General features: G+C 41.2%; 1 protein-coding gene across 1 annotated transcript; it reads right to left on the bottom strand.

Annotated features, from left to right (window-relative positions):
* Nucleotides 1–10,639: 10,639 nt before the first annotated feature.
* LOC131237383 (indole-3-acetic acid-amido synthetase GH3.6) lies at nt 10,640–13,012 on the bottom strand. Its single transcript, XM_058235115.1, has 3 exons — nt 12,587–13,012; nt 11,549–12,477; nt 10,640–11,427 (listed from the first exon to the last, which is right to left on the bottom strand). The coding sequence occupies exons 1-3, from the start codon at nt 12,910–12,912 to the stop codon at nt 10,844–10,846; spliced, it is 1,839 nt and encodes a 612-aa protein (XP_058091098.1). The 5' UTR covers nt 12,913–13,012; the 3' UTR covers nt 10,640–10,843.
* Nucleotides 13,013–13,998: the final 986 nt, after the last annotated feature.

The raw sequence follows: 13,998 nt of genomic DNA, 5'->3' as shown, positions 1-13,998 counted from the left end.
TATGGTGTCCTTAATTTTGTACAAGTGAGACATGATTTTGGCGATCCAGACCGTTGATGGACCGTGGCCCAAAGATCTTTCTCGATGGAAGAAAGAACAAGTATCAGATGGGTAGGATATTCCGATATGGAAAGTTTAAATAATGCTCTCCTAACACAACGGTTGGGATCACTGGGAATTAACATCCACATCCACGAGACATCATACACATTCCTCTTATAAAAGTGGAGATTTGTATGCCATGGACCACTGAAAGTCTGATTGACGGTCTACATCAGCGAACATGAGCCTTAAGCCTTGAGTAGCCACCTCAGGCATCTTGAATATAGACAATTGATTTGACCATTTTTTATGCATGTGTTGCCTACTTATCAACGGCTAGATTAAGAACATTTAAGAGGAAAATAAAGATTTTTATCCAAATTTTGGATGGACCAGATCAACCAAAATTTTTGGGCTTGAGCTTGGGCCTGTTATGCTAGGTCCCCATGGGCTCAGGCCCACTTCCACTCTCAATGAATTTTAAATGGGTTGGATTGGACGACAGGTAATGGGATCAGATCATTCATCCAACGATCCACACGTTTTCTTGGGTCCCATGAATTTACCCTAGCATTTACATGTTAGGCAGTCACTGCGAGAGTACATCCATTGACTCCCGATTGATCCGGACCGTCCATCACTGGCTCTCCGCTTCTAACTGTATGTGCGTCAAATATGGATCGGACCACCGTGGCTGTGTGGGATTTTACCAATTGGATGTAGATTTTTTAGTTGTTGTTGCTTTTCAACTGTTCATTTGCATGCTTTGGGATGAATGGTTAGGATTGTATGCCGAGAGAAAATTCATGGACATGGGCGATCCGTGATGGAGCTCACAAGTTGAATGGTCCCAATAGTTCAAGTTGAGCACATGTATCTAGAAAAAATCCTGCCCGATCACAACATAACCAATACCACATCATCACCTTTAATTATAGTATATTGCTATTTTAACGTCGGAACCCTACGCGTTCTATCTAAACCATTAATATGATGGGCCTCATCGTGGATGGTCATACCCAAAAATATTAAGACTGAAAGATCATATCAATGGCTACAAATAACCGTTAAAGGATATTCAAAGAAAAGAGTTAAATCGAAGGGTCCAAATATTCCAAATAGAAAGTTCTTTTCTATTCTTTTCTCGTAATCCCCTACCACGATAAATAAGCTATTACTCCTTAATCACAATTAGGGGATAACCCTAACCTTTGATTTTTAGAGTTAAACTGAGCCACTGAAAATTTTCTTTCCAATTTTCTAAATTCATCAACAGATGGTGATTATCAACATCATTAGTTTTTATGGTAACCTATATAGCTTACGGTGCACAACATAGACGGTTCCGATGATAAGACCAATAATCATGTGGGCCCCACTGGGCCGCGACACGTGCTTGATCCTGAGTCGCGACAGAGGAGAAACGAACTCTGAGTCTTCTCACCAATCATCCCACGTTACAATACCTCGACCAGCACGTGCGAAAGGATGAGGAATATACGCTATCCATCACCAACCGTGATAGGAAAACTCCAAGCGCAACCGACCCTGTGACGACGCCTGGACTCGGCTACAGATGAACCGTTGGCGATCGTGGGGCCCACCTCCAAGGAAGCAAAGTGGACATTCCCCACGTGTGGTGGGGCTCCTGGCTGGGTCAAATTCAGCGAGTCCAGGGAGATATACACGTGTCAATGCCCAGCACCTCACGTGCCGAGCGTTGTCACGTGTGAGATGTCAAAGCGGAGCACAGTGACAAGCTGTTCCCCCAACCACCAAAATGCCATCGCCTTCGTGAGCGTGACAGCACCACGCGGGTCACGTGAACGTTGGCGAACGGCCGGACTTTCTCCTTAGAATTTGATTATTTTAATCCAAGGGTCATTAGTTTAATTCGATTTTACATGTTTTTTTATTATTCCTTGTGCCCCTCGTGACCGTTGAATGTACGGGGCCAGTTTGACCCGGCTTGGCTGTGGATGTACCGAGTCGACTCGTTAGCTGGCTCTAAAATGACGTTCTAATGAGATTCAAGAAAGTGAGTTGGGTTCCTACAGCAGTAATGGGCCCCAGTACGATATGTGAGTTGCATCCAATCCGTCCATCATTTGATCCAGCTCATGTTTGTTCTCTAAAATAAGAACCAGACCGATCCAAAACTCGATTGCACCACACAACAGGGAACAGTAGAGAAGGGGATTCCCAATTTTGAAAAATTCCAGGGCTCCACCATAATGTTTATCTACAATCCAACCTGTTCATAATATGGGTCCCACCAGGATGAAGGGAAAATACAAATATCAGTCTGATCCAGAACTTCAGTGGGCCCAACAAGGTCTTGATGATTCCCAACCTTCACTTTTTCCCTGTGTTGTGGCGCACTTAAGTTTTGTATCAGCCTTATTTTGGGAACCATATTCTATCATGAGCTGGTATAGATGATGGACAGAGTAGATGTCACACACACATCACTGTGGGCCCAACAGAGATGCACGTGCTCCATGAAATTCTGGTCCATCAACTCACGAAACCTTTTTCTTAGATGTGAAATTGGGCCGGGCCTGGGCTTGAACAATACTAGAGTATTTACAAACTAGAGCTTTGCTAGACCCACGAGCCAGAAAATACAGCACGTGTACACGCTTATCACGTGCCAGCATGTCACATTGGCAAGAGCTCCAATCCATTCTTTTGGGGGAACCACCATGCAGAATTTCTGGGCCAAGGGTCAAGCCGGTCCACTAATTAAGTGGGACCCAGTTTACTAAACAAACTTATCGTTGAAAAATCTGGGCTGAATTATTTATAACATCATGGCTCACCTGTGGAATGGTCAGGAGTTATCCATAGGCAAGAGCATCTGCACAGTCAGTTCCACCTAATGGACGGCTTAGACGTTCCAACGTGTCAGATAGGCTGGCATGTGTGGCGGCATGTAGATGTACTCTGTAAACCATACATCCAGATGGACGGTAATTTTCCAAAGAGTCCTTTAATTGTGGGGCCACTGCAATGTCCGTGTGAAATCCACTCCGTACATCAGTTTCTTCAGTTTATCTTAGGGTGAGATCCCAGAAATGAACCAGAATCAAGACTCAGGTGGGGCACACCACAAGAAATAGTGGGGATCGAATGCCCACCATTGGAATCTCTTTGATGCCTGCAGATGTGTTAGATCAGGCTCATTCTTTAAAAAAAAAAAAAAAAAAAACTTTTATCCCGGTGGGAATCACCTTACCAACAGGTTGGACGGCATAAAAATATTGAGGTGAACCCAAAGGAAAGTTTCAATGGCGCGTGCTTCTATATCCAATGTTTTATGTTGTGTGGCCCACTTGACTCTTGGATCTGGATTTTTTTTTCGGGCTCTCATGTTATATGATCTGAAAAAAATGATGGAGGGAGTGGATTTCACACAGACACCACAGTGAACCCCACAGATCATTGGGTTACAGTATCTCCCCACACAGACACCACAGTGAACCCCACAGATCGAACACCAAAGTGAAACTCGCGTCCAACAGAAACAGGTGCATGTGTCTATCAATCCAACGGGTGCATGCACCTATCAATCCAGACTCCGACAAGCAGGTGGGCCATGGGCCCAAATGACATCGAACTATTGATCTTAACCATGGAATGGATTGAAATGCACCAATTGCAGGTACATGCAGCGTTTACAGAAATTTTCCAACGTGTGGTATTGACAGCTGTATCCCAAATGAAATCCTCTTTGGAGGGCTTTTTATGCTTATATATTTAAAAAGGTGCTATATTTGAACAGGGTCACTATTAGCTAGTTACTTTGCCTCTACAGTTAGTTAGATCCTATGTAAACACTATGGAAGATGATCCGAAGATACTAAACCCTTTAAGATGACTCCTTGATATGAGGTCATATGTGAGGTAAGGGACCATAGTTATAGATAGTGAAAGTGTTACGCACCCACTTTACCCATACAAATATATGGTCTCTACTTTACAAGATCTGACTTACTTCTAAAGGTTGGATTTAGTTATCGTTTACTGTTGATGTAATAATATGTGTATAATGCCGTATTAAATGCAATGTTATCGACATACTAAAGTTTTGGATGGATAAACTTGCCCTAACTACTCACTTGTCGTGCATGAAGCGAATCAATTCAAATTTCTAATGGGTAAAATCTAATTATGTCAACGCAGAGCATACGTTTGGATCGACCACGTGCTTAGTATTATATATGTATTGTAATGCTAATAAATGAGATAAGCAGGGATTGAGAAGTGAGTATATGTTGCACAATGTTAACATGTGACTTAGTGAAGCTGGTTTAGAAATTGTATGGCTGGGTGGATGAAATTGTTATAAGGATTGGATTAAGTAACTTGAACCATGACTTGGATTGCTCAAGAGGTTAGGGATTTGACTAGGTTATGCTAGACCAGAGGGCTAGACTCTTTATTTTATGACTATTTCATTCCTTGGTGGAGGGATAAGATGGTTAGGCTAAGAAGCTTAACGGATTTCTTAAGTTCTTCTCGATGGTTAGTTGATATTGAAATGAGAAGGGAATGAGACTATTTATAGCATCCAAATTCATTAATAATAATAATAATAATAATTCCAGCAAGGTTCAACATTACAAAGGGTTGGATGGCTTTGATTTGAAATTGCCACACGACAACATCCATGGGTTGATTAGGTTGGTAAAGTGGTAAATATCGATAAAGGAGAAGGGCACTAGAGTCCGTTCACAAGGCCACACAAATAGAGGTGGAAAAGGGGAGGACAATACACATATAGAGGGCTCATACCAAGGTAGGAGCCATATCACATGGTAGGTGGCCCGCTGGGGGTTGTCGATTAACGTAGGAATGAACGTGATGAGGTTGATCACCATCTTCCTCAAGGGGATGATTACTCCAAATCCACGGAGCTTCTCAGGACTCCTCATAGAGACTCCTTGAATCCACGATGAAAAAGTAAGAAAAATAGAAAATAAATTCTATAAAATTCGTAATTTGATTGATGAATGAAAATAAACGAGTTCACAACCCTTTAAATGTGGATATTAAGCCATGGGAAAAGTTTCAGAATCAAACTACAACTAAAACTCCTAGAATTCACAACTTACTATTTATAAATGGTTGTGATGTCTACTAGTGCACATGGTTTTTAGCCAAAAATAGTAAGTGTCCTATCTGTCCGAATCACGACGTTTCTCCTAATTATTCTAAGAACTTTTCATGTTGGGCACAACTCCTAAAGCCCAATGGATGAAAAGTTATACTCAAACTAAAACTTACTATAAATAGTAAAAATGAAAATAAAACAGAAATTCAACTGTCGATCTGATGGTATTTCACAAATTCAGCATGTGCAACCCGGCGCAATAGGGTTGGGTGGCTAAAGTAGCTCGTCCGAATCACTTCCAATTGCGATCGGGCGTCTTTTGATCCATCTTGGCCACGAAACTGTTTGCAACCCCATCTACATCATCACTCCACAGATGGACCTCATCCTTTGGTAGGTGGGATCCCCACGCATGTGTTGGCCTTGCTCCCAAAAAGGTTGCATTGGTATACATATTTCTTTCCTTGATTGGGCTTTGGACTTAGGATTTGCTTGGGCCCATTTTAAGATCTAACTAGGTAATCGTTGACTGGGTATATGGACTCGGTAGGCTGACCAAGTGAGTACGTAAAATTAAGTTTAGAGTTTAAGTTATATCTAGGGTATAAGGTTTAGGCTAGAGTTTAGATTAAAATTTCGGTTAGAATTAAGCTAAAGTTTAGATTAGTGAATTTCAACCATCCATATAAATTGTCCAACATTCTGATAAGCCTGTCTACATGTAGTTGACAGAAAGTAACAGTACTACTATGCACTCATCCTCTGATGCAAACATGATCTGGACCGTATCTCCAAGATAGCATTTGAATTTGAACCATTGATTTTTTTTTTATTTATTATTATTATTTCCTTCTTCTTTCTTTTTTGTTTCATAGTCCATTTGCAGACCACCCGTCAAATGGTTATTGGTTCAGAATATTTTATGGCTGTGATCAGCTCAGTGGGTCCCACCTGACGAACGGTATAATTCTTGCTGAAATCGTGTGGATAGGTCCACCTGACTGTCTCACCTTGCTCCCTGTCAATTCACATTACTATTGTCCAAAAAAAATCAAAAGAAAGTCCAAGAGAGCCGACTCAAGGAATTAGCCGAGCAAAGAAAGGCAAGAGCCGATCTTCATTATCCGCTATAATATTAAATATTAAAAAAATGAAGAAAAGTGAATAATAATAAATAAAAAAGGTGGGCCCAGTGAGAAGGACGGGGACAAGACCTTAATGATAGTGGACCGACAAAACCCCAAACCACAGATGACAAGCCCCACGTGGATTGCTGTGCAGCGATTGGCCTTGGCCCCACACGTGTCAGGGTATCGGTACACGTCATCCGGGTCCTTTTCCAACAGGAGGAGACCCGGACGCATAAGCTGGGTCAACGCTCTGTGTCACGCCACGTGGCGTGAGGATAAGCCCTGGTCCCCACTCCAATACCATCAGCGAATATTTTTCCCGCTTTCTACGCTTCCTTCTCCCGCTTCGGATGTGCACCTGCATGGGCAGGTGGGTCCCACACCGCATGGGAATGGGTGGCTACGTGGATTTGTCTCCATCTGAATGGAGTCCGACTCGGCGACTATTACCGATTACGAAATACGACGAATCGCAGTAATCGGGCCGGGAGGCATAGTAACAGAACTCGTGTAGTCATACGTCCTACTGTGATGTTCGTGAGATGTGCATCAGATCCACCCCATCCATCAGGTGAGTTGCCACATTTTCCGCATCGATACTGAAAATCACTCCAATTCAAAATTTAAGTGGGCCACACCATGGGAAATGGTCTAAAATCATGCCTAACAACTTTTAAAATCATGTCCTATTTTTTGGAGAATCCATTCATCGTATTGCGGTGTATTAAGTGGATTGGATGGTATATTCACAAAACGCTGGACACCACACAATTTGGACGACTTTAATGGCTTAGCCCATCTGAGTGTTGAATCAGCCTGTGTTTTAGGGCTCCGTACAAACACAACGTGGCACTCCTGATGGATGGGGTGGATCTCATCCACATAGAGTCCTTGGCCATGCCTTGTATCTAAACAGGGCTGGACTCCTACATTAGCTTTTCACCATCTCCTACGTAAGAAAAAATCTTTGATACTCCTGTAGAGCTTGATGGATGATACTCCAGCACGTAAAGTTCCTTAGAAATTGCATAAGTGATGTACAAGTAAGTTAAATTAAACTATCTAAATGATGGCTATTTAGATAACTTAATTTGACAATGGGACGAGTAGACCTAAGAATATCCAATGATCTTATTTCAATAAACAAGTGTCCACCAATCAAAGGCTAGGATTACTCAGCTGATAAGATTTTGAACTCCCACTTTCTGGGTTTCACAATTTAGCTAGTTTCATTTCATTAGAGTCAATGTATGCCATGTTGTATAATTTCTGAGTGCATATTTAGATTTGTGATGATTCTATCGGACGGCACAGATTGGCCAATTGGATTGAGCGGGTGTCCATAAGCAACTAGGATCTGTCGAATAAGTGTCGGAGGACTAATATTATTATTATTAACATGTGGATAGTTCACCACATTTTACCTTATCTTAGTACACTAACATCCAGTGCCATTGAAAAGACGTCATAAGCTGCTAGATATGCGTGAAACTCACGTGGCAAAAGCATAACTGTAATTTTATACAAAGAATATTACTTTTTTACTCATGGATATGCATGAAACTCACCTGGTAAAGTCCTAATTGGAATTTGATGCAAAGAGTATTATTATTTTTTTACTGTGAGTCCCATGCATGAAACATTCATAGTGCATATTTTCATTGTGCATCCAGAGTGAATAATTTCATTGCCGATTTATTTCAAGTTGTTTGCTTCACCAATTAAATCAATAAAAGAAATAATTAGCTCATTATAAATTACTTTACTTATTTGGTGATATACGTCATCTTAGTACCGATGGTATTTACATTATTTGTTTTATCTATATAAAACTATAATAATAGCAGTTTTGTATAGCTTTAAAATCAAATCTCACACAACACATTATAATAATTACAAAAATTTTATTTGACCATCCAAGTATGTGTTGTAATAACATTTTAAACAAACGTTGAAAATAGTAAGGATGAGAGACGTTACATCATCGTAGAAATTAGCTAAACAAATAGGCCCCACATTTTTTATTTTTTACTAAGAAGTAGTCTTGGCAGATCTTTAGTACATTATCTCATCACATGGGATTTCTCTGCACGAATGTCCTTTCCTTTTCTCGTGTCCTAGTGTAGTAATTCGTGGGAACATCTGAAAGTATAACACTCAGGTCCTGCATCGTACATGTACTTATCCTCTTTGATCAAGACCACTAATCTGGCTAGTCCTGTATTAGATGTCCGGAAACACACAATTTCCACCAATTAGACCCTCTTAACCTCCATTTAAAGCACGTTTATTGTTTTCTGTGTGACTCTCAATACTTCCATTTAAACCCATATGTTATGTATATGGTGATTCTAGAGAACGAATGGTTTGGATTATATACTGGAGGACTGCTTATCTGTCAGACTATCAAGCTTTTTCCAGTCTCAAGAACCTCTCCATGTAATAGATAAGACATAATAAATTAGAAAATCTGTACATAATGTCTACCAGACCGTATATGCACAGTATACTGGTTTGAAAAATCTTGTGCTGCTTTGCGTGCCAATCTTCTGCTATCTGTCTCTTTGTCTCTATTCCGATAAGAATCTCTGTTGGTAGCTTTTTCATTAAAGCTCTTCCTCTTTCTCTTTTGTTGGTTTTTTGGTGTGGTTGAAATATCTCTCTCTCATGGAGACATGATCCTGCAAACATTTTGAATGTGTATGGCTCTTTTGTTTCTCAACAGAAAGACTGCCTCTGACGGAATTATCTCTATCTTGTCTGCTCTGCTGGAATTTATACAATCAAGAATCTTTTTCTGCCCATTTGGCAGTCCGTGTCTGGTGGTGATATAAGTAAGTGTGAAAAAATCCGGCCACTTGGCCATTTCTCCGGCGACGATTCGTTGGAAAAATGGGTCATCACTGAAATAGGATGGGTGTCAACAGTTAGGATCTGACGTCCGAAAATGGCCCACCCAAGAGATAATCAGAAGAAAAATACGAGTGAATTTTAATATGGGCTACTTGCATTTATGTCCATTACGCGTATTATAGATCATCTGGGGATGACTTGTTTGAAACTGCACATGAAAAATGGAGTTATTGGGTTCTTAGCTTTTTCCACAAAGGGGTAATTTTGTCAGAAATTATTGTTGAAGATAAGGCTGTTGTAAATAGCCTGTCTTGAGGAAAACTGGGTAAATAGAGATACGCATTGAACTGTTGAAGTTCGAAAATTAGAAATAGATTAATAATGGTAAAATAGCAAGTGATACTAAATAAGTATACTCACGGATTTGATACACACACATATATATACATATCCATATTGTTTCGGATCTTGAGACACTTGAATTGCTTTGTGGGGAGTACTATCATTACTATCATTAATATTCAGATTATCTTACTTGGGATATTGATAATGTAATTAGTCAACTTAATTTCTTACTTTATTCTCTCTTTCTTTCTTTCTTGAGAGAGAGAGAGAGAGAGAGAGAGAGAGAGAGAGAGAGACTAACAACTTCAGCTTCCCTTACAAATTCAAAAGCTGGAGGTTATGATGATATGTAGTAGTTAGCAAACTGCATGATACTCTTTTTCCACATGGCTTTTTGTTAGTACGAGTATTGATAAAAGAAAGGAGAAAGTTCAATTAGACACACACACACACAAGAAAGAAAGAATAAAGTAAGTCTCTCTAACACAGTCTCTACTGCCGTCTTAGACGTGGCCCATGAGATTTTTGTGGACATGATTCCTGGCATGAAATAAAAGCGTGATGAAAAGAACCGTAGTTTAAAGACTCTAAAAAAGGGAACCCTACTCGACTCGCCCGAGCTGACTCGTCTCAACCAGATTTCAACATGACTAGAGAAAACTCGATCTGATCATGACTCGGTCAGAACTCACTCGAGAAAACTCAACAAAACTCGGAGAAAATGACTAAATCCAACTTGACTTGGCACAACTCAACATTATTTATGTATTATCTATACTTCTAAATATTTAATAATATTGAAAAACTAGGAATAATTGTTCTAGTTTCGAGAAAGCTTGCCTGAGTTTTTGAGTCGACTCGAATCCAATTCGGTTCGAGTCTGGTCGAGTTTTCATGTATTTAAACTATCAAAAGAACCCATTAGTTGAAAGTGGGCAACAACACACACCCCTTACTTTTTCCATGAACACACCCCCTTTTCTACTTTTGGCACTAGACTAGTACCTTTTGGTACCACTCTAGAACCAAAAGTTTTTTATTTTTTATTTTTTATTTTTTATTTTTAAAGGTTGTATGACTAAAAAACATTGATGTGTAAATATCCACTCTCAAATCAACACATTCAAGAGAAGAAGGGAAAAAAAAAAAAGAAGAAGAAAAAAAAGGCCCTTAAACAAGAACTGTAATGTACACAGCTGATTTTACTCTAAATATATTAAACAACCGTAAAAAGAAAAAGGAAAATTCCTAAAGAAAAAAAAAAGGGTCTTTCTCTAATGTGATGAAAACAACATAAAACAGCTCCTTCAAACTCCCATGGAATTCCACCATCAGCAACAGCTCAATTCCCCCACTTTCAGTTCTGGGTGCTCCATTTCTTGTGTCCCGGGACCCATTTCGGGCATTTTGGGCTAAAGTAATTCGAAAGCACCCGCGAATTCAGCAGCTCGACAATGGGCTCAAATTTCACACACCGTGGCGTCTTGTACTGGTTGATCGATGCGCCGCGGCTCAAAGCATAGTCCATGAGCTTGTCGAACGTGCCTACGTCAACAATCTTGATCTCCAGTGGGCCGATCGACTTGTCGGAGACACGACCCTGTCGGTAGACGCTGTTAAGGGACTCTTCAATGGCGAGGCAACAGTCTTCGAATACCGATGGTGGGATCGGTGTTGCACCAAGGAGGAGCTCCCAGTAGAGAACATAGTGGCCCGGTATGGTCGACGTGTCCGCAAAGCTAGTGTACTCAATCAGAGATGCATCGAATGGCTCAAGATGGTTCACTGCATTCCTGACAGCATTTTGCAGCTCGACCTCATCGGTCTTGTCTGAATCGATGCTCAAAACCACGTTCTTCCGGCATATGAAGTTGAATTGGGGAGCCTTATTCTTGAATCCGGCGACTCGGAGCACATCTCCAACTCGATAGCGATAAAGTCCTATAAAATAAAAAGATGCATTAGATATAGAAAACCAAAAAATAAAATAAAAAGATTCATTACATGAAAACCAAAAAATGATTAAATTTGAATAGAGATAAGTTTTTTGCTATAGTCTTACCAGCATACGTCGTGACGACGAGCTCATACTCTTGTCCGAGCTTAACATCAACAAGATCAACCAAATCCCTTTGCTCCTTCTCATTCAATGATTTCGGTACTGAAATTGAATCAGTGGTCCCATTGTTGCGGTGCACTGGCAAGAACTCGAAGTAGGCCATGGTGGGAATGAGGGTATATGAAACCTCGCTCGGCTTACACATTGGATTAAGGTTAAGCCCAAAGTAACACTCAGAAGACGCATACATAGTGCACGTTAGTGGGAGGCCATTGCTATAGTAATCAAGGGTGGGGATGTACTGCGACATGGTCCCAGTAACGATCACGTCGATATACTTTGTGTTGGGCCACAATCGAGTTATGATCCCTTGCCAGGATGCCCTACTGCATTCTTTCTCGATCAATTCGGCAAGTTTCAGGTCTGGTTTTAGAATTTTCATGACGGCTTCTCTCACTGAAGGGTCAGTGATTTGGGCATCTAAGGTTCCAGTTCGGATATCGTTACAAAGGCTAGCCCAATTCTTTTCGAGGAACCGGATTGCACGAATGAAACCAGAGGCAAAGACCGCCCCGACTCGGAGGACTTCTTTGTTCTGGCAAAGCCCACAAAGCAATTGAGAATACATGCTTTGGTAGGAATCTGAGCAAAGGATAGTTTCATTAGGGCTAGTGTAGGCGGTGTAAGGGTCGTATGACCTATCGGTGAAATGCCGGCTTTTGTAATAGCTGGTTAGGACAGGGCGGGCGACTAATCCTCCAGGCGTCTTAGCTTCAGATTTCACAAACAAAAAGTACATTCCTTTGCCTTTCTCTAAACCTGGCACGAATTGGTCCATCACAGGCATCAGAAGGCTATAGAGCAATGATCGTCGCTCTAGTTCTTCCTCGATCGTCGGCATCAGCTTCCTCTCACCGCCAGAAGTTCCCGAGCTACCGATAACAAAAACCCATGATAGAAATCAGCTTAAAAGCCTCTTAAACAATGCCAAATGAGTAGAAGATGGCTCAAAACATAGGTGGGTGTCTCTCTCACACTTACCTTGTGAGGAATTCTGAAATGGGCTGCCCGCAGAGGATCGGCGACGTATCGCCATTGGCGATACGCTGGATGTCAGGATGCAGATCCTCGTATATGACGACAGGGAGGAGCTTCTTCAAGCTCTCCCGGTCTGTACGGCCATCAAGACCATGTCGCTGCAAGTACTCGACGTGGGCACTCTGAGAGAGGATCTCGGCGAGCACCCGCTCCTGGATCTCGTCGGCGTTCGTCGTCACATCCTCGATGAATTGGAGGGCCTTCTTGTTCTTTTCATGGACGATCTGATCGACGTGGCCCGTTGATGGATTGTTTGGAGCTTCTGGCATGGTTACACCACCACAAAGGAGAGAACCTTAGAGAAGATGTAGTAGAGAGAGAGAGAGAGAGAGAGAGAGAGAGAGAGAGAGAGAGAGAGAGAGAGAGAGAGAGAGAGAGAGAGAGAGGAATGTTTTAAGAAGGGAAGGAGAGAAGATGGTTTTTGTATACGGAGAGAGGGAGAGAAATAAGGGATATTTATAGGGAAATGAGGGTTGCTGTTATCCACTTAGAGGTCACAAACAATAGTAATTCTAGGTTTTTTTCTGAATTTTTAATTTAACTAATTTTCCCTCCATTTTTTTATATTCTTTTCCGCTTTGACCTTTATACTCTAACTAATATTTTTGAAAAATGAGAAGCTGCTTGTGCCAGTATGATTTTATTCCTACTCGCAGACACTCCTGCCAGTATGGCACACGAGCGTCAGATCGGGTCCGATCATTAAGCATGCCTATATCTGTCCACTAAAAGGTCAAGTCAATCTGCTCATCAAATGGGTCCACATTGGTAAATCGACTGCTGTAGGTTCATACCGGCCCACTGATGAACGGTTGGATCTCGTGTAATTCTACTCACGGGGCCAGCTGGCTGAAGCTATTCTTCCTTATCATACAAGTAAAACCGGAGACCGTGGAGAATCCTCCCTCTTGAAAGAGTTCAAAGGCCGCAAGCAAGGAGTGGGTGGGGATGTTTGCTGGAATATGCCCCTACGTAATGCAATGTGATGCATTGGGATTTTATCCATTGGATAAGGGATTTTTTCAGATATACAAACCGTTCATATGATGGGTCCCACATCATATGAGGGATAAGCAAAATAACTCTCGAATTTAAATATTTATTCCCATATATAATTACAAGATTACGTAAATCGTACGTTTTCATAAGTCCTATGATATTCTAATCTGTGAATTTTTTCATTTATCTACTTCACTAAATGTGAGGCCCATCATATAAACGGTATTGATCATTGAAATCTGAAGTCGATTTTAAGTTTAATCCAGAAGTATCCTACAGCAATACGTCAGGATGCATTGTAGCACACCTCGTGGCAAGGGTGATTTCTACCGGCAGTTCCCGGTAAACCCGCAGTA

This window comes from Magnolia sinica, chromosome 1 (assembly GCF_029962835.1).
Source record: "Magnolia sinica isolate HGM2019 chromosome 1, MsV1, whole genome shotgun sequence".
NCBI lineage: Eukaryota > Viridiplantae > Streptophyta > Magnoliopsida > Magnoliales > Magnoliaceae > Magnolia > Magnolia sinica.
This window is presented reverse-complemented; position numbering and strand designations above follow the sequence as displayed.

What these genes read in the sequence shown, in the direction of transcription:
- LOC131237383 (XM_058235115.1), bottom strand. Translation starts at nt 12,912, where the DNA reads ATGCCAGAAGCTCCAAACAATCCATCAACGGGCCACGTCGATCAGATC. An exon ending in ATTTCAGAATTCCTCACAAG is followed by an intron (nt 12,478 to 12,586) that starts GTAAGTGTGAGA and finishes TGTTATCGGTAG; the next exon opens with CTCGGGAACTTCTGGCGGTG. An exon ending in CGTCGTCACGACGTATGCTG is followed by an intron (nt 11,428 to 11,548) that starts GTAAGACTATAG and finishes TTTATTTTATAG; the next exon opens with GACTTTATCGCTATCGAGTT.